Source organism: Lynx canadensis, chromosome A2, assembly GCF_007474595.2.
Source record: "Lynx canadensis isolate LIC74 chromosome A2, mLynCan4.pri.v2, whole genome shotgun sequence".
NCBI lineage: Eukaryota > Metazoa > Chordata > Mammalia > Carnivora > Felidae > Lynx > Lynx canadensis.
Window position 1 is genome coordinate 5,264,271 of NC_044304.2, and position 19,755 is coordinate 5,284,025.

At 53.7% G+C, this 19,755-nt stretch overlaps 1 protein-coding gene across 3 annotated transcripts in view; it reads left to right on the forward strand.

Annotated features, from left to right (window-relative positions):
- Nucleotides 1-19,755, forward strand: part of MYO1F (myosin IF) — a 33,976-nt gene that overhangs the window by 11,693 nt on the left and 2,528 nt on the right. For 2 of the 3 annotated variants that reach the window (XM_030293143.1, XM_030293138.1), the window contains exons 7-24: nt 2,729-2,860; nt 3,021-3,152; nt 3,355-3,487; nt 3,663-3,859; nt 4,546-4,626; nt 4,739-4,825; nt 5,648-5,734; nt 6,413-6,580; nt 7,276-7,361; nt 10,236-10,317; nt 11,647-11,753; nt 12,272-12,370; nt 12,453-12,597; nt 17,595-17,709; nt 17,803-17,972; nt 18,684-18,829; nt 19,212-19,358; nt 19,472-19,620. In XM_030293143.1, the coding sequence (XP_030149003.1) occupies nt 2,729-2,860; nt 3,021-3,152; nt 3,355-3,487; nt 3,663-3,859; nt 4,546-4,626; nt 4,739-4,825; nt 5,648-5,734; nt 6,413-6,580; nt 7,276-7,361; nt 10,236-10,317; nt 11,647-11,753; nt 12,272-12,370; nt 12,453-12,597; nt 17,595-17,709; nt 17,803-17,972; nt 18,684-18,829; nt 19,212-19,358; nt 19,472-19,620 (2,263 nt within the window). Of the gene's footprint in view, nt 1-2,728; nt 2,861-3,020; nt 3,153-3,354; nt 3,488-3,662; nt 3,860-4,545; nt 4,627-4,738; nt 4,826-5,647; nt 5,735-6,412; nt 6,581-7,275; nt 7,362-10,235; nt 10,318-11,646; nt 11,754-12,271; nt 12,371-12,452; nt 12,598-17,594; nt 17,710-17,802; nt 17,973-18,683; nt 18,830-19,147; nt 19,359-19,471; nt 19,621-19,755 lie in introns of those variants that run through there. The other variant, XM_030293150.1, reaches the window with a different exon arrangement.

Below are 19,755 nucleotides of genomic sequence, written 5' to 3' on the forward strand. Positions count from 1 at the left end.
AATATTTTTTTAAAAATCGTATGGCTGGGGCACCTGGGTGGCTCAGTCAGTTGAGCATCCGACTTCAGCTCAGGTCATGATCTCGCAGTTCACGAGTTCAAGCCCCGAGTCAGGTTCTGTGCTAACAGCTCAGAGCCTGGAGCCTGCTCTGGATTCTGTGTCTCCCCCTCTCCCTGCCCCTCCCCTGCTTGTGCTCTCTCTCTCTCAAAAGTAAATGAACATGAAAACATTTTTTTTTTAATTTTTTTTTCAACGTTTATTTATTTTTGGGACAGAGAGAGACAGAACATGAACGGGGGAGGGGCAGAGAGAGAGGGAGACACAGAATCAGAAACAGGCTCCAGGCTCTGAGCCATCAGCCCAGAGCCCGACGCGGGGCTCGAACTCCCGGACCGCAAGATCGTGACCTGGCTGAAGTCGGACGCTTAACCGACTGCGCCACCCAGGCGCCCCGAAAACATTTTTTTTTAATAAAAATAAAATAAAATATAAATCTTATGGCTTAGGATTTTTTTAAATGAAGATTTTTTTTTTAATTTTAAGCAATCTCTACGTCCAACATGGGGCTCGATCTCACAACCCCAAGATCAAGAGTTGCACGCTCTACCAAATGAGCCAGCCAAGCGCCCCTATTTTCTAACATTTTTATCATGTAATTATATTTGAAGTATTTTCCTCAACGTTTATTATTAAAAATCTCAAATACACAGAAAAATGGGGAGAATTGCATAGCGAACACCTGCTGCCCACCTCCCAGGTTCTGTTGTTAACATTTTGCTATACTTACTTTATCATGTCTCCATCCATTCATTTTTTTTTTTTTTTAAGTAAGCTCCACACTCAATGCGGGGCTTGAACTCATGACCTGAGATTAAGAGTCGAGTGCTCCATCGACTGAGCCTGCCAGGCGCCCCTGTTCATCTTTTTTTTTTTTTTTTTTTTTTGATGAGCTACAAAGTAAACTGCAGACAGCATACTTTCTGCTCCCCCCTCCACACGTCAGCACGCAGATCATTAATGATAATCCAATATAAATTTCCAGTGCTCTTCCATTTCATTTATTTATCTATTTAGAAGGGGTGGGGGAGGGGCGCCTGGGTGGCGCAGTTGGTTAAGCGTCCGACTTCAGCCAGGTCGCGATCTCGCGGTCCTTGAGTTCGAGCCCCGCGTCGGGCTCTGGGCTGATGGCTCAGAGCCTGGAGCCTGTTTCCGATTCTGTGTCTCCCTCTCTCTCTGCCCCTCCCCCGTTCATGCTCTGTCTCTCTCTGTCCCAAAAATAAATAAACGTTGAAAAAAAAAAAATAAAAAAATAAAAAAAAGAAGGGGTGGGGGAGAGAGAAAGAGAGAACAAGCATGGGAAGGACAGAGAGAGAATCCCAAGCAGGCTCCGCACTGTCAGTGTGGAGCCCCGATACAGGCCTCAAACTCACAAACCACGAGCTCATGACCTCAGCTGAAACCAAGAGTCTGACGCTTAACCGACTGAGCCATACAGGCGCCCCGATTTCTTTTATTTTTTTTTCTTTGATTTCTTTCAAAGTAAAATTTGCATATAGCAGAACACATTAAAGCGGATCATGCACAGAGTTTGGAAAAATGTGTGCATCTGTACAACCACAGCCCTATCAACATACAGAACATCACCATCACTCCAGAAAGTTCCCTCCCTTTTTCGGTCAGTCTCTGTTCCCACCTCACCCCAGAAGCAACCACTCCTGTGGGTCTTTTTATTTTTTTTTAACAAGAGATTAGTTTCGACTGTTCTAGAACTTTATATAACTGGAAATCGCACCGTATGTGTTTTCAAAGTACTGATACACACAAAAACATGGCTGAACCTCAAGAACACAATCATGTTTTATTTTGCATATAATATTATGTAATATATATGTTATATATTATATGTTATAGATACATAAGAACACAATTATGTTTTATATGGCATATTATATTATGTATATGTTATATATGTTATATATTATGTGTTATAGATACATAATACATATATTACATATATAAGAATGCAATCATGTTTTATATTGTATATTATGTAATATAGGTTATGTGTTATATATGTCATATATTACATAGGTTATATATTATACATATGTGTAGATATATTACATCGTATGTTACATATATTACAATATTACTTAGTATACAACAGAACAGAATGGGTATATGTCACGTATTACAGGTGTCTGGGTAGCGCTATGATGTAATGTGTATCATCATTGCATGGAAGCGACAGAAAGGAGAAGTAAGGGGGCTTCTCTGCCCTCCAACCTTTGCCCAGAGTAGAACCCAGAGGTTGGCAGAGGCCAAAGAAGGGGCTGTGGAGCCCTTGCTCTGGGCTCAGGGACAACACGGGAGAGACACCCAGGATCACTGAAACTAGCAACATCCCCCAGGAACGTGGAGGCCTCTGTGTTGTGATAGAAGACCTGGGAAACTGGTCAATAAAGTGAGGTACTTCTATGTGCCTGGCACAGGGCTGGATGCCCAGGTGTGGACTTGAGTCAGCCGAGAAGGAGCAGCTTAAACAAAGGCGGGAGGGAAGGAGCTGATGCAAAGTCAGTAAGCGGGAGTGGAGAGCAGAGTTGAGGTCACATGGGCAAGAGGCTTCAAGAGGCCAGGCTCCTAAGGCCCATCCTCAACTCCTCCCCCACCCCTCCCCCACCGGCACCGCCGGGACCCTGGGGGTCTAACGTGTCTCTCTCGGCTTCAGGGCAAGTACTTTGAGATCCAGTTCAGCCGCGGCGGGGAGCCAGATGGGGGCAAGATCTCCAACTTCCTGCTAGAGAAATCCCGTGTGGTCATGCAGAACGAAAACGAGAGGAACTTCCACATCTATTACCAGGTGCTGGGAAAGGGGCCGTGAGATCGGGGCAGGGGGAGAGCCCAAGGGGAGATGGGGGGGGGGGAAGGTCGGTGCCCAGGAGCCCGTGACAGTGAGGACTGGGGGGGCATGGGGGCTGCGCAGTCCCACGTCAGATGCATGAGCATTGCTCACCCCCCAGCTGCTGGAAGGAGCCTCCCAGGAGCAGCGGCAGAACCTGGGGCTCATGACCCCCGAGTACTATTACTACCTCCAGTCGGACACCTACAAGGTGGATGGCACCGATGACCGGAGTGACTTCAGTGAGACTCTGGTGAGCAGTGACCACCACACTAGGAAACCGAGGCCCAGAGCGGGGCAGGGACTTGCCTCAAGTCACACAGCAAGCGGGTGAAACAGGCAGGACAGGGATCCCGGTGTCCTGACTCCGTGCTGTGGCCCCAGCAGCCTAACCCAGGAGGGCAGGGCGGAGGTGGGGATCCGTGGCACAGGCCCTGTCCCTGTTGTGCCCGCAGAATGCCATGCAGGTCATTGGGATCCCACCCAACGTCCAGCAGCTGGTCCTACAGCTTGTGGCCGGGATCCTGCACTTGGGAAACATCAGCTTCTGTGAAGACGGGAATTACGCCCGGGTGGAGAGTGTGGACCGTGAGTGTGGGTTCCGGGGACGGTGGGGCCGAGGCGTGAACTGCTTCCTCCTAGTTCGACCCCAGGAGGGTCAGAGCCCACGAGGACAGTATCTGAGTCACTGGGCCAAATGGGGAGTGCCAGAAGCATCGCAGGAGGCCCAAGGGCTTAACTGGCCGCCCCCTCCGCCCGGCAGTGCTGGCCTTTCCCGCCTACCTGCTGGGCATCGACAGCGGGCGGCTGCAGGAGAAGCTGACCAGCCGCAAGATGGACAGCCGCTGGGGCGGGCGCAGCGAGTCCATCGATGTGACCCTCAACGTGGAGCAGGCGGTCTACACCCGCGACGCCCTGGCCAAGGGGCTCTACGCCCGGCTCTTCGACTTTCTCGTGGAGGTAAGAGGCGCCGGGGCCAGGCAGGGGGAGAGGCGCTGCCCCAGAGCAACCTGGGCTCGGACCAACCAAGTGGGGAAGGCAGGTTTGACTGTCACCAGCCATCAGAGTCATCAAGCAGGGGCAGGAGCCAGTCGGATGGATGGCGTGGGCGGAGGCTCCTCCTGGCCGAGCCCAGGAGGGAGGGGGCTGCTGGAACCATCCAGGCCTGCACTGTGGGGGTGGAGACGGGTGGGGGCATCTGAGAGGCACGAGGGGGCTATCAGAGGGACAAAGTGATGGACTGGATGGGAGCGACAGGAACAGGACGTGTCAAGGCCAGGAATGGTGACAATACTGTAGTAGCCAACATTATGACACTTAGTCTATGCCAGGTACGGTTCTCAGTGTTCCTACACGCACCAATTTAATTCCTGTATAAAGCCCTGCAGGGTAGTTGCCATTATTAACCCATTTTAACGATGAGAAAATAGAGGTGCAGAATGGTCAAGGGCCAAAGCCAGTTCGCAAGGTAGGAACCCGGATGTTCTGACACCTGGGTTTCTCATGTTGGGGGGGGGGGGTGCCGCACACAGAGCTGGAGAAGGCAGGAGAGGAACAGGTATGAGGGGACATAGCCTGTGAACGTGGCTAGGAGCGCAAGAGAGCGGCACGCTGGCACTCACCTGCTGTCCCCACCCACATTACAGGCCATCAACCGTGCTATGCAGAAGCCCCAGGAGGAATACAGTATTGGTGTGCTTGACATCTATGGCTTCGAGATCTTCCAGGTTCGGCCTCTGCTCCCCACCCCCCTACCCCCCATGCCTTGGCTGGCCCAGTGGTCCCAGGAGCCTCCAGCATCAGGTCCCTGAAGGCAGCACCCTTTGCCTCCCTTGGCAGAAAAATGGCTTCGAGCAGTTCTGCATCAACTTTGTCAACGAGAAGCTGCAGCAAATCTTTATCGAACTCACCCTGAAAGCCGAGCAGGTGGCCAGGGGCCAGGGGACACTGGGGGTGGGGGCGGGGACAGCCAGGTGGCCAGGGGACACTGGGGGTGGGGGCGGGACCATGAAGGTTGCCGAGGAACCAGGGGACCCTCCCCCCTCCAGCCCCCATTCCCACCTCTCTCTCTGCTGAGCTGTCCACCCCCCCCCCCCCCCCATGAAATCTCCTTTGGAAGAGGTTTTCTGCCTCTTTAACATTCACAAGGGCTGGGGAACAGCCTCCTCGTCCGTTCCTCCAACGATTATTTATTGAGACCCTGCTGTGTGCCAGACACTGTTTGCAGTGCTGGGAAGACTGCCGTGCAGGAGATGAACAAAAATCCCTGCTGTTTTCATCCTGCCCATCCTGCAGAAGCAGAGCCTGAGACAAGGATTCAGGGCAAATATCAGGCGAGGAGAGAGGAAGTGAAAGACTCACTTAAAAAAAAAAGGGGGGGGGGACAGAATAGGATATGATGATGAGTGGGTTATGCTGCAGGCAATTGGGGCCAATTTCTGCTGAGCCCTGGGGGACACTGTAGCGCAGACCTCAGAGGTGGTCCACCCCAGGAGCCACGGAGCCAGGATATTTATGAACCGGCTCCTATCTGTCTGCGGCTAAGGGCTGCCGGGGGAGAAGTTCCAGCCTGCCTCACACAGGGCCACAGACTTTGTTACTGGAGACGGCCCTACGTGGTGAGATGGGGAGATTTGGGAACACCCACCACACCTCCTTCACCCACCTTGTGAAAGCATGCGTTCTAGAAACATACACACCCTCTGCCCAGACACCCATCCCCACCCCCGCCCCCTGTGCCTCCCCCAGGAGGAGTACGTACAGGAGGGCATCCGCTGGACCCCCATCCAGTATTTCAACAACAAAATCGTCTGCGACCTCATTGAAAACAAGCTGGTGAGGACTGGGTCAGCTTTGCGGGTCCGGGTCTTGCCGGGCCTGGAGCCGGGCCTGGGAGAGGGGAGGGGGGATTCGGGCCCCCTGTTCCCTGCTGGGGGACAGATGGAGGAGCACACTGAAATATCCCATCAGCCACCTCATCCACTCACTCTGCCCACCTGCTTGCATTTCACTTGTTCACTCAACGAACCTTCCGCCCCAGGGGCCCTGGGGGGCTCAGTCGGTTAAGCATCTGACTCTTGATTTCAGCTCAGGTCATGATGTCACAGTTCATGAGTTTGAGCCGCATGTGCTCTGTGCTGACGGTGTGGTGCCTGCTTGGGATTCTCTCTCCCTTCCCTTCTCTCTCTCTCTCTCTCTCAAAATAAATAAACTTTAAAAACAAAACAAAACGCCTTCCCCATGGCAACCTGCTCAGAGACAGAGGAAGGGGTCAGGCTGACAGGTCCCCCACCAGGTCATCCCAGTCTGGGAGAAGGGGCGAGGATCCCCGGTGGGGTTCCTCACCCCGTCCTGCCCCCCCCCCCCAGCTAGCCTCCACAGCCACTCCCCACCCCCCCCTTTTGCTCTTGTATGTGGAAGCCCCGCCTCCTCCACTCCCTCCGCGATCAGGGGAGCCGGATGCGGGCAGGGCCCCGCCAGGCTGAGCCACCCGCCCGCCTCCCCCACCCGCAGAGCCCCCCGGGCATCATGAGCGTCCTGGACGACGTGTGCGCCACCATGCACGCCACGGGCGGCGGCGCCGACCAGACCCTGCTCCAGAAGCTGCAGGCGGCAGTGGGCACCCACGAGCACTTCAACAGCTGGAGCTCGGGCTTCGTCATCCACCACTACGCGGGCAAGGTGCGCGGTGCCCCGCCCCCGGCCGGCCGCAGCCTCCCAGCCCCCTGGTGAAAGGAGCCTGCAGGGAACCCCGGTCAGAGCTGCAGAACTCCAGCGACCCCCTTCTCCGCCCCTCCCACGCACCCCCAGGAACTGGCCTGGGTCCCCCACCGCGTTCCTTCAGCCAGACCTGCAGAAACCCACTGGCCCCCCCGACCAAGGTCACAGCTCTCCTTACTCCCGGCGCAGCTCCCACTAACAGGGCGGAAACTCCCTCCTATTGGCCCCACGTTGTGCGCCAGACCCTCTCCCCCAATCTGAGCTGCAAACCCCACTAACCCCTGACCCAGGACACGGCCTTCCAACTCAAACTCTTAAGGCCTATGCGGCAAGCCGCTACCCTCCAAAATGGGCTGGAGCCCCCTCCGGACCCCTACCCAAGACTCTAGAAATCCGCTGGCCTCTGACCCTGGCCACGGTCTTCCACCCCGCAATTGACAGGACTACAGACTCTCCCACTGACCTTCGGTGGTCAGCGGACACCCCCAGGGACCCCCTGCCCAGGCTGGAGCCCCCTGCCCCTTATTGTGAACTATAGGTACCCCCCGATCCTGTCAGCCCAGAGCAGGCCCCCACAGGACCCCTGACCGCCTGGGCTGTAAGCAGCACCCCTCGGGTCTCAGCCCCGCATTCCCCTCAACCCTGTCTCCCTCCAGGTCTCCTACGATATTAACGGCTTCTGCGAGAGGAACCGGGACGTCCTGTTCTCTGACCTCATAGAGCTGATGCAGACCAGTGAGCAGTGAGTGACCTCCGGGGACACATCCTCCTAGGGATTGTGGGGAGGCTGGGGACCACTCTGTCTTCCCCAGAGCTCCCATCACGCCGCAGACTTTGTGAGTGTGGCTGTCCACAGGGACGGTGTTTCTAGTGACTGGTTAGCCCCCCGAGGCCCACAGGAAGAAGTGAGGAAAGCCCTCAGAGCTCCTTCTGGCCCATCCAGTGCTCCCCTGCGCCAACCCAATCCACGTGGGGTGTGGACGGTTTCCCCGGTTACACCGTGAGAACACAGCACGCCCTGCATTTTTCCGTGTTAACACATACGGACCCATGGCTCCCATCTCCCTGACCGAAGCTGCATGCCGGCGTCCATTTTTTGCCTTTTTAACCTCAAAAATTTGTCCAGGCTCTGCTGTGTGCCAGGCACGATTTGAACCTGTGGGGACGGAGGACCGGACAGGTCGGAGAACACGGCTGCTCTCACTGAGTGGAGAGCCACGCGAGGAGACAGGTGTTGAACTAGGGGAAAAAAAGGCAAATAGAATATAGTGTCGCATGAGAGTCGTAAGACAGCGGTCCGTAAAAGGCTGAAATTATGGCTCCTGAACACCCTTGGAGCTGCCTACAAATGCGGTACCTCAGACCCCACCCCACACCCACTAAATCAGAATCTGCGTTTCAACGTGACGCCCCTGATGCCTCCTCGAGAGCCACGTGCACATTTGAACTTGAGATCCAATGATCTAGACCGGCACTGTCCCTCGTACCCCACATCCACGTAGAATCCGAGCTACAAGCATCATGACTTTCAAACAGCTGTGTCCAGGTACAACTTGCATGCCATTAAATGCGCTCGCCTCGAGAAGGGATTTTTAGCCAGCGCGTAGGATTGTACAACCATGACCCCTACCCGTCTGGGAACATCTGCATCACACCAGAAAGATCCCTCGTGCCAAACTGCACCCAAACCTTATTCCCAGTATGTGTGCAATTTTAAATTCCCTAGTGCCCACTGAAAAAGTAGAAAGGTGGGGGTGCCTGGGTGGCTCAGTCGGTGAAGCGTCCGACTCTTGATTTCGGCTCAGGTCATGATCTCGAGGTTCGTGAGTTCGAGCCCCATGTCAGGCTCTGTGCTGATGGCTCAGAGCCTGGAGCCTGCTTGGGATTCTGTCTCTACTCCTCCCTGGCTCTCTCTCTCTCTCTCTCTCTCTCTCTCAAAATAAATAAACTTAAAATAAATTAATTAAAGTAAAAATCAAATAAATACAGAAAGTAAAAAAGGTGAACAGGTGACATTAAAAAATATTTTCTTAAGCCCAACATACCCCAAATATCATTTCAACATATAATCCATATAAAAATTATCCATGAATGAGTATGAATTAATTATGAATGGATGAACTACACCCTCTTTCCCCATATTGTGGCACTCTGTGAAATCTTTTATGGATTTAACACTCACAGCGCATCGTGATTTAGACAGGCCGGGTCTCAAGGGCCTCGAGAATCACAGGTGACCAGGGGCCGCCATATTGGAAAGGACAGAGCGGTCGTTCTCAAAGTAGGGTTCCTGGGCCAGCAGCAGCAGTATCGGCTGGGAACTCGCTAGAAATTATCGAATTATCGGGCCCCAGCCCAGATGTGTGAATGAGAAACTCAAGAGGGATGAGGTGGGGCCCAGCCATCGGTGGTTTTTTTTTTTTAATTTTTTTTTTCACCGTTTATTTATTTTTGGGACAGAGAGAGACAGAGCATGAACGGGGGAGGGGCAGAGAGAGAGGGAGACACAGAATCGGAAACAGGCTCCAGGCTCTGAGCCGTCAGCCCAGAGCCCGACGCGGGGCTCGAACTCCCGGACCGCGAGATCGTGACCTGGCTGAAGTCGGACGCTTAACCGACTGCGCCACCCAGGCGCCCCCAGCCATCCGTGTTTTAACAAGCTCTCCTGGTCATTCCGGTGATAAAGGGCTGGAGGTCGTGGTAGGCATCACTCTTTTTTTTCTTTTTTTACCTTCTTTTATTTCCCTTTTTTTTTTAAGTTTATTTATTTATCTTGAGAGAAAGAGTGAGCAGTGGAAGGACAGAGAGAGGGAGAGAGAGAATCCCAAGCAGGCTCTGCACTGTCAGCGCTGAGCCCCATGCGGGGCTTGAACGCACGAACCTTGAGATCATGACCTGAGCTGAAGTCAAGAGTCAGACGCTCAACCGGCGCCCCTCACTTTCTTTTACTTTCTAATCGTGAGAAAATACACACAATATAAAATTTACCTTTTCACCGTTCGGAACTGAACAGTTCGGTGGCCTTAAGGCACATTCACAACGTCGGGCAACCATCCCTACTCTCCAATTCCAGGGCGTTTTCATCTTCCCAAATATGTACCGATCGAGCAGTCCACTCATCCCGGGCTGTGATGGTCAGGGAAGGTCCCCCGGAGATGAGGGAGAGAATTGTGAATGTGCCAGGGCGCCTAACCAATCCCCTGCTGAGGGGCGATGTGACTGTGCCCATCATGGTGACCACAGGCAGGGTCACAGCAGCAGGCTCCCCTGACTGTGGCTCTTTGCACATGCACGTGAGCCTGTGCGTGTAGGATCGTTCCTGAAAGGGGACCTGCCCCTGTTGCCGGAGATGTCACATCCCTTGATAGGTGTTCGTACTTAATTTAACTTTGTTCTATTTTAGTTGCTACCCAGGCCAAGCGTGGTCACCGAGGCAGAAGGAACAGGTGCAAACAAATCAAACCGAAAGGACAAAAGCAACTCCCCGGTTCTCAGCATTACACCCCCCACACTCAGGGAGAACTACGCTTTGCAGCGCATCCTCTAGGTCACGGGCGTCTAGGTAGCCTCCCCTCTGGGAGAGGGCACCTCTAATTCTCCTGTGCCCCCTGCCCAGGGCCTTCCTCCGCATGCTGTTTCCTGAGAAGCTGGATGTAGACAAGAAGGGCCGCCCCAGCACCGCCGGCTCCAAGATCAAGGTGGGTCCCGGGGCAGGAGAGGAGGAGCTGGGCCCGGGGAGGGCTGGGGACAGTCCTCCACTCATCCCAGCCTCTGTCTCTCCTGCGTCCTGGGGCCTCTGCCCCTCTCTCAGGCACCCTCTGTCCAGCAGGGTCTTCTTCCAACTCTGGGGGTAGGGGGGGGTTCTACCAGCTTCCTTGATGCCCTAAATACAAACTGAACCGTCCATCATCTTAAAAATGTTTTGGCCTTTTGGCTGTGTGCCACTTGGATTGTGGGGGAAAATACGTAAAATGGACCATCTTAACCACTGCTAAGTGCGTAGCTCAGGGACATCGAGCACACTCACACTGGGCCACCATACCTACCTACCATCCGTCCCCAGGACTTTTTCATCTTCCCAAACTGAGACTCTGTCCCCATGGAGCACTGACTCCCCGCCCCCTGCCTCACCCCCGACGCCCACTATCTTTTCTGTCCTGTGGACGGGACTCCTCTAGGGACCTCCCGTGAGTGGAATCAGGCAGGACGTGTCCTTCTGTGTCTGGCTTACCTCACTCAGCGTAACGTCCTCCAGGTTCGTCCCTGTTGTAGCTGGGGTCAGGACAGCCTTCCTTTTTAAGGCTGAAGAATCTTCCAGTGTACAAACGGGCCACATTCTTCCTATCCACTCCTCCGTGGATGGACACTCGGTTGCTTTCACCTTTTACCTAGTGAATAGTGCTACGATCAACTGGGTGGCCCATCCTTAAAACATTTTAATGACCATGCCTTGAGCACTTGTACTGGCAGCAAATGCGGGGACGCTTTCCGTGCATGGGACGAACCCCACCCGGGGGACGGGCGGACCAAGGCTCAGAGAAGCACCGTCACTGGCCCCGATCACACAGCAGAGGACTCTCATGCCGCTCCCTCCAGTCCCCCCACCTGGGACGATTTCCTTTCTAGTCTCCTCCAAGGGACTAAAATGCACAAGGCTGGCCTCTCAGGCACACACACGTGATTCCCTACTCCCGGAGGACCGGCTCCCCGAAGGACAGGCAGAAATGTTCTGTGCACATGTTCTGAGTGCTCAGCTAGCCACCCGCAAATGTTTGCTGAGCACTTGTGATGTGCCAGATTGAGTGTTGAGTGCTGTGAACACGAGAGCTCCTCGTCTGAGGTTGTCAACCCTGCACGGGGTGTGCTAATGGAGGTATGCACAGACCAGGGACACCTGACCCCGTGGTGCACTGGGAGCCAGCCCCCACTTAGTGCGTCTCTGCCTCTTGGGTCTGTATCCAGGCTGGGAGGAGGGAGGGTCCGAGGGTCCCATCGCTCCACCGCCCCCACCTTCTCCTCCACCTCAGAAACAAGCCAATGACCTGGTGGCCACGCTAAAAAGATGTACACCCCACTACATCCGCTGCATCAAGCCCAACGAGACCAAGAAGCCCCGCGACTGGGAGGAGAGCAGGTGACTACCAGCTGGACCCATCCACACTTCCTGTGCCCCCAGACGGACCCCTCCCTCCAGAAGCCGCCCAGGGTCATGGGACTCATCCCAAGACTAACCAGGGCTGACCCCTAGGACCAGTGCAGACCTCCTCAGGGCCCCGGGTTTATACCTACTACTGACCACGACCATGCAGACTGCAGGGATGACCCCAGACTGAGTCCAGGATGACCCAGGAACTAGCACAGTCCCCTCAGTCCCCAAAACCTAGGACGCACCCCTAGGATGAACTCTGGAACTGACCATAGAACTGTCACAGACCCCTCCCTCCCCAGAAGCTGGGTCCCCTCCCCCACAGGACTGACTCCCAGGCTGACCCCTGGCACCGGCACTGAAGTCACCCCCCCCCACACTGCCCCCGGCGCGAAGCCAGACCCACTGAGCCCCACGTCTGCTCCTTCCAGCCCTGCCCAGCAGCACCCACCCACTCCCAGGACCAGGAGTACCCCGCAGGGGACTCAAAGTGCTTTCCCCTTTAGGGTCAAGCACCAGGTGGAGTACCTGGGCCTGAAGGAGAACATCAGAGTACGCCGGGCTGGCTTTGCCTACCGTCGCCAATTCTCCAAATTCCTGCAGAGGTGAGGTGCCCCCGCCCACCCCCGGCCCGAAATGCCACCCCGCAGAATATCCACCAAACCCTCCCACGTCCTCTGCCTCCAGGTACGCCATCCTGACCCCGGAGACGTGGCCACAGTGGCGTGGGGATGAACGTCAGGGGGTCCAGCACCTGCTTCGGGCAGTCAATATGGATCCGGACCAGTACCAGATGGGGAGCACCAAGGTCTTTGTCAAGAACCCTGAGTCGGTGAGTGCGAGAGGCAGACAGACTTCTCCGTCTGGAAAGCGAGGGGAGGAGAAGACCCCCGTGCAGGACTGGGGTGAGGATTAGACAAAACGGGAAGTCTCCTGCCCAGTGTGTGGCACATAGCAGGTGCTCAGAAAAACCGGAATTAGCTGGACGGTCCCCTGGTGGCCAGGAGGCAGGTAGGGACACGCGTGGCCACCTGTGGTGACAAGCCCCTTGTGAGGGAGAAGAACTTTCTATCCTTCTCTTTCTGCTTTCTTCCTTTTTAACTAACTTCTATTTCTTTAACGTTTATTTATTTACTTTTGAGAGAGAGAGCGCAAGGGGGGAGGGGCAGAGGGAGAGGGAGAATCCCAAGCAGCCTCCGCACAGTCAGCCCAGAGCCCGATGCGGGGCTCGAACCCACGAACCGTGAGATCATGACCTGAGCCGAAACCAAGAGTCGGACGCTTAACCGGCTGAGCCACCCAGGCGCCCCTTAACTAATTTCTTTCTGTACCTTCTCCTAGCCTGCCTTCTTTGTCCTCTTCCTTCATTGCTTCATGGACACATGGAGTCCCTGGGCTGGAGACTCGTGTCAAAGTGGCGGTTGGCTTATCCCAAGACCTGCCCCAGGCCCCAATCTGTCAAAGAAAACCCTCGTTCTGTACCCTCCAGTGCAGAAATAACCCCTCCAGCACCTTATCGGCCGCTCTCAGCCTTTTCTCAAAAGGTCGGGAACACCACCTAGCGTACCGGGCCTCTGCCTTCAGGGGAGAAACAAAGTGACGACGATAAATCTGTCTTGGGGACCTACCGGATAGCATTGCGACTCTAGTGAACAGCGCTGTATTATATACTGGCAGGTAGATCTTCAGGGTTCTCACCACAAAAGAAATGGTAACTATGTTATGCGTGGAGGTGCCAGCTGATCTACAGCGGTCACCATTCTGTAATATATACATGTATCCAGTCAACTCCTGTACGCCTGAAATTTACACAATGTCACGCATCAGTTATTTCTCAGCAAAGCTGGACAGGGGTAGTTGTTTTTTTTTTTTAATTTTTTTTTTCAACGTTTATTTATTTTGGGGACAGAGAGAGACAGAGCATGAACGGGGGAGGGGCAGAGAGAGAGGGAGACACAGAATCGGAAACAGGCTCCAGGCTCCGAGCCATCAGCCCAGAGCCCGACGCGGGGCTCGAACTCCCGGACCGCGAGATCGTGACCTGGCTGAAGTCAGACGCTTAACCGACTGCGCCACCCAGGCGCCCCGGGGGTAGTTTTTTTTTAAAAAGCAACAATGACAGGGCGCCCGGGTGGCTCAGTTAGGCATCTTGACGTCGGCTCGGGTCATGATCTCGCGGTTCGTGAGTTCGAGCCCCTCGTCGGGTGTAGAGATTACTTAAAGATATAAGTGTAAAGGGGCAGCTGGGTGGCTCAGCTGGTTAAGCATCAGAGTCTCGATTCTGGTGCAGGTCACGACCTCACTGTTCGTGCGATGGAGCCCCGCGTTGGGCTCTGCGCTGACAGTGCAGAGCCTGCTGGGGATTCTCTCTCTCTGTCTCACCCCCTTCCATGTGTTTTCTCTCTCAAAACAAATAAATAAAACCAAAAAAAAAAAAAAAAAAAAAGAAGTAAAATAAAATCTTAAAAAAATTAAAAATAAATAAATAAATAGATAGATAGATACATAGATACATAGATAGATAAAAACCTGGGTAGCCCAGTAGGTTGAGCGTCCGACTTCAGCTCAGGTCATGATCTCGCAGTCCGTGAACTTGAGCCCCGCATCGGGCTCTGTGCTGACAGTTCAGAGCCTGGAGCGTGCTTCGGATTCTGTGTCTCCCTCTCTCTCGGGCCCTCCCCTGTCTGCACTCTGTCTCTGTTTCTCTCTCAAAAATAAACAAACATTAAAAAAAATTTTTTTTTAATAAATAAGGCAGTGCAAAGAATCCCCTAGGGCCTGCCTGGCCACCTGCTGCTATGTGAGGATTGGATGGCAAATGGGGAGTCGGCCTTCTGGATGTGTTGTGCTGGCTCACTACACTCCCACGCAGATCTTATGTTCCCCTGCCTGGACCAAGCTGGATTATTGGCACACGGCACTTGATCTCAGTGTTCAAGTGTGTTCAAGCCCCACATTGGGCATAAAACTTACTTTAAAAAAAAGAAAGAAAACAAAAGAAAACAAAAGGAAAAGAAAAGAAAAAAGAAAAAAGAAAAGAAAAGAAAAGAAAAGAAAAGAAAAGAAAAGAAAAGAAAAGAAAAAAAGAGAAAGAAAATAGTCTGTTTCGGGAGGTCGGGTTCTCTGTCCCCCAAATTTGTACCGATCTCTAGAACTTTCCCTATGGATGTGCTCTGCTCCAAGAAATGAGAACAGTCTAGAATTGCATCCAGAGTAGATCTTTTTACTGACAGAAACTAGCATCACAAACCAAAATTGCCCATGACTGGAACTAATCGGGAACAATTCAAATTGTAGCAGTTGAGAAAGAAAGGGAGGGAGGGTCAGAAAAAGAGGATGGGAGAGACAGAGAAAGAGAATCCATCCTGATGGTTACAGGCAGTTTGCAAAATCTGACTCCGAAAGAAACATGTAAAAATTGACACTGGGAAAAAACAAAACAAACAACAAAAAAACAAAAAACAGAGTCAACAAGGCTAGCACTGGCTAAGGCTATCTAAGGTAAAATCAAATTCTGACAAAAATTATTTCCACAGCCGGAAACAATGAAATTCACACAGGGAAAAGTTTGGTGGAAAAATGTTGTAAGGAAAAACAAGACTGAAAATTTGCACAGGAAAAAAACTGGATACAGTTTTGTAACTGTTTATAACTATGCTGTATCACAATTGATCAAAGAATTAAGTTACCCTAACGGAGGTGGGGACTCTGCCAGCCGGCCCACATTGGGATGATTCTGATTTGAATTTGGCTCCTTGTACACATGAATTCAAACTATCCTTGGCTGTTTCACACACCTGCTGGCCTTCCCTGCCCGTCACGCTGCGTGTGTTCCTTTCCTGTGGCTGCTGTAGTGAAGTACCACCGACTGGATGGCTTAACCCAACAGAAATTAATTTTCTCACGTTTCTGGAAGCTGGAAATCCAAAATCAATGTGTCTGCGGGGCCACGGTCCCTCTCAAGTCTGCAGGGAGGAGCCTTCCTTGACTCTCCCTAACTTCCGGTGGGTGCCAGCCATCCTTGCCATTCTTGATCACTCCAGTCTCTACCTCTGTCATCACACGACCTTCTCCTCTGTGTCTGGGTCCAAATTTCCCTCTTCTTCTAAAGAAACCAAATCATACTGGATTGAGGGAGGGCCCACCCCCACCCCCACCCCCACCCCCACCCCCACCCCCACCCCCACCCCACTGTAGCATGACTTCATTTTAACTTGATTACATCTGCAAAGACCCTCTTTCCAGGTAAGGTCACATTCACAGGTTCTGGGTGGACATGAATTTCGGGGAAACACTATTCAACCCAGCACACCAGGATAAGCTCAGATTGGGGGCCTGTCTCACCCGCCTTAAGCACACCCTGATCTGCCCTCTGCATATGAAGGAGACGAATTTCAAACTCTGTGGACAGGAAGATTCTTCTCCCAACAACGAACACAAATCCCCTTCCCTGAGCAGAAATAACGAGGTTGGAGGACACTTGTCTCATCTGCCCTAAACAGCTAAGGGAAGGAGGACTCCTGGCCGACTGGCCCACCCTGCTTCTGTAAGGCTGGTCTCCCTTTATTCCTACCTGTCATCCCCTCAGCGAACTGCAAAATGCACCGACTGCCCCCCAGGCAGTAGTTGGACACGCTTGTACACAGACCCACTGACCCACAGGATATCAGCCTGAGAAAACGATACAGAAACGCCACTCGATTCCCTGCAGGATGTAAAGCTGCGGTCGTGGTGGGTTTTTTTTTTTTTCTTCCTGGTGAAGATTCCCCACCTTCCATGAACATTTATAAACACCCACAGCTTTAAAAGTCCTCCAAGGTATGTTTTTTAAAGTGCATTTGAGCCAAGTATCTGCAGAATTATTTTAGTCCCTGCAGGGACCCCTGGGGTTTCATCAACCGTCAACCATCTTGGTCACCAAAGCAGGCAGCCAGGCTTTAAGCAGTGATGTGATGTCAGTGTATTTGACAAATCCCTCTGGGTGACGTGCTAATTATTTTTCTCAAGAATGCCTAATTTTATTTTCAATAGTTTCCATTTCAGTATTTCCCTGACAACGCTGTCCCTTTTATTGCTAAATTTCTGTTTGAATGACAATGTTCCCGAGCCATCTGTCCTACTGCAATAGGTTGTCCTATTCTCTGACCAGCACCCCCATTGTTCTTATTACTGTAGATTTATAACTTCATATCCAGTGAGTTCCTCTCCTTGATAAGTTCGCTGCTATTATTCTAAGTGAATAGATGTCCTTCACGGCATTTCAACTCTGACTCGCACTAAGATAGTTTATACCCTAAATCCCCTCTGGACAGAGACTCTTAAAAGTCAGAAGTCTGCTTTCTGCAAAAAGCTTCTTTTCCAGGGCTGGCATGTATGGCTGTGCAGGTTGTACACTGAACAACCAGATGGTCTCTGGGTACAGCACAGTCCTGTACATCAGGTTTTCATATTTACAGTATCGTGTTGGTCTTCTAAGATGCACATTGGTTCACATTCCTACCATCTGTGAAACTGGGGTGCACCACACATGGGCGACATGCCATCCCCTTAATTAGCAGAGTCAGAAACTGTGATGTTATGCCATGTCTGGTGAGCCTGCACAGCTAGTCAGAGGCAGAGTTGGGATTTGAAGCCCACAAGACCAGCCCACGGTTACAATTTTGCACGGGGGCTTGTGCCCCATATCGGGAGGGAACCCTGGGTCCGGTCATTTGGAGAAAGAAAAAAATGTTTTGACCACAGCATCTGTGCACGTGTGCAGGTGCCCATAAGCAAAAGCAAGTGGGTGGGGTGGAATCGGGAAAGACCCACCGCCCCTCTTTTGCCCAGCTCTTCCTTCTGGAGGAGATGCGAGAGCGGAAGTTCGATGGCTTTGCCCGCACCATCCAGAAGGCCTGGCGACGCCATGTGGCAGTCCGGAAGTACGAAGAGATGCGGGAGGAAGGTGAGAGCCTGCAGGTGGGGGGCTCAGGGAGGGGACAGACCGACTCGGAGGAGCCAGGCCACAACCTCTGCCCCCCACCCTGTATCTCCACAGCGTCCAACATCCTGCTGAACAAGAAGGAGCGGAGACGGAACAGCATCAACCGGAACTTCGTCGGGGACTACCTGGGGCTAGAGGAGCGGCCGGAGCTGCGTCAGTTCCTGGGCAAGAGGGAGCGCGTAGACTTCGCTGACTCGGTCACCAAGTACGACCGCCGCTTCAAGGTGAGGCACTAGCAGGGGGACATGTCTGGGGCCCTGGCCTCAGGCTGGCATCCCCACCAGAGGTACACCCTCACCCGGCCCAGACACACCCGTCCTGAGGTATACATCCACCCTGCCTAGATACACCTGTCCCATCACAGGTACACCTTCATCCGGCCCAGATACACCTGTCCACAGGTATACACTCAAGTAGTGTAGATACACCTGTCTATTAAATATGCCCTCATACAGCCCAGACACACCTGCCCATCACATATAGCTGCACCTGGCCAGACACAGCTGTCCACAATTGCACCCTTACCTCACCCAGAAGCCCTGACCATAGGACCACCCTCACTTATCCTGGACACAACTATCCATTAAGTATACACTCAGACAGTCTAGATGGATCGGTCAGTTAGCCATATCTTCATCTGGCCCAGATACACCTGTGCACGGGTGCACTCTCACCTGGCCTGGGCACCCACGTCCAGCAGGTACACCCTCACCTATCCTGTACCTGCTCAATGGCCCAGAAACCTCTCTCTAGCCAATATACCCTTACTTAGCCTCCTATTTCTTACATAACGTAACCACTCCTATATCTTCACGTGGAGGGAAGCCCTCAGCTGGCCTGTCCTTCACCACCCCCCTCCCCGAGGCTGATCCCCTAGAGCCAGGCGGCCCATGTCCAGGGCTCCAGCCACCAGCTCTGGTCCTGCATCCTCACAGCCCATCAAGAGGGACTTGATCCTGACGCCCAAGTGTGTGTATATGATCGGGCGGGAGAAGGTGAAGAAAGGACCAGAGAAGGGCCAGGTGCGTGAGATCCTGAAGAAGAAGGTGGAGATCCAGGCCCTTCGGGGAGTTTCCCTCAGGTGAGGCCAGGCCCTCGCCTGCCCCACTCACCCTCATCTGCCCCCTTGTCATCCTCAGGTGCCTTCACACTGGTTACCCCATCTGTCACTCCGACCATGCTACCTACCCCTATACCTGTGACCCTCTAGGCCCTACCTGTCACCTGCCCCTGCCCCCACACTCACGATCCCTGTTTGCCAACAGCACCTGTCCCCTCACCTGCCGCTTCTCTCTGACCATCTTCCCCAGCTCCTTGCCATTCCCCGCCCCCCGCCTTTTCCCCGGCCTGCGTCACCCCTCACTTGCCTTCACCCGACCCTCCCCGTCGCATCTCACAGGTCAGTCCTGCCACCATCACTACTCCTCTCACCGGCCTTTCCTCCCACCCCGCCCCGCCCCCAGCACGCGGCAGGACGACTTCTTCATCCTCCAAGAAGACGCGGCCGACAGCTTTCTGGAGAGCGTCTTCAAGACCGAATTCGTCAGCCTCCTGAGCAAGCGCTTCGAGGAGGCGGCGCGGAGGGCCCTGCCCCTCACCTTCAGCGACACGTACGCCCCCCTCCCCTCCTCGCCCGCGTCCCCGGGCTGGGCTGAGCACGGCGCCCCCTCTCCCACCGCGCTTGGGGAGTGGGCCTCCCCGCAGCTGCCTCCTCTCCCCACAGACTACAGTTCCGAGTGAAGAAGGAGGGCTGGGGCGGAGGTGGCACCCGCAGTGTCACTTTCTCCCGTGGCTCCGGCGACGTGGCTGTGCTCAAGGCTAGCGGCCGGTCCCTCACTGTCAGCGTGGGTGACGGGCTGCCCAAAAGCTCCAGTGAGTCTGCGCAGAACTGGAGGGCGGAGCCAAAGAGGCGGGACCTGTGGGGGCGGGGCCAGCGAGGGGGACAAATCAAGGCCGTGGGGCCGGGTCGAGAGCAGGTGAGGGCCGTGGAGGGGTGAGTCTGGAGAT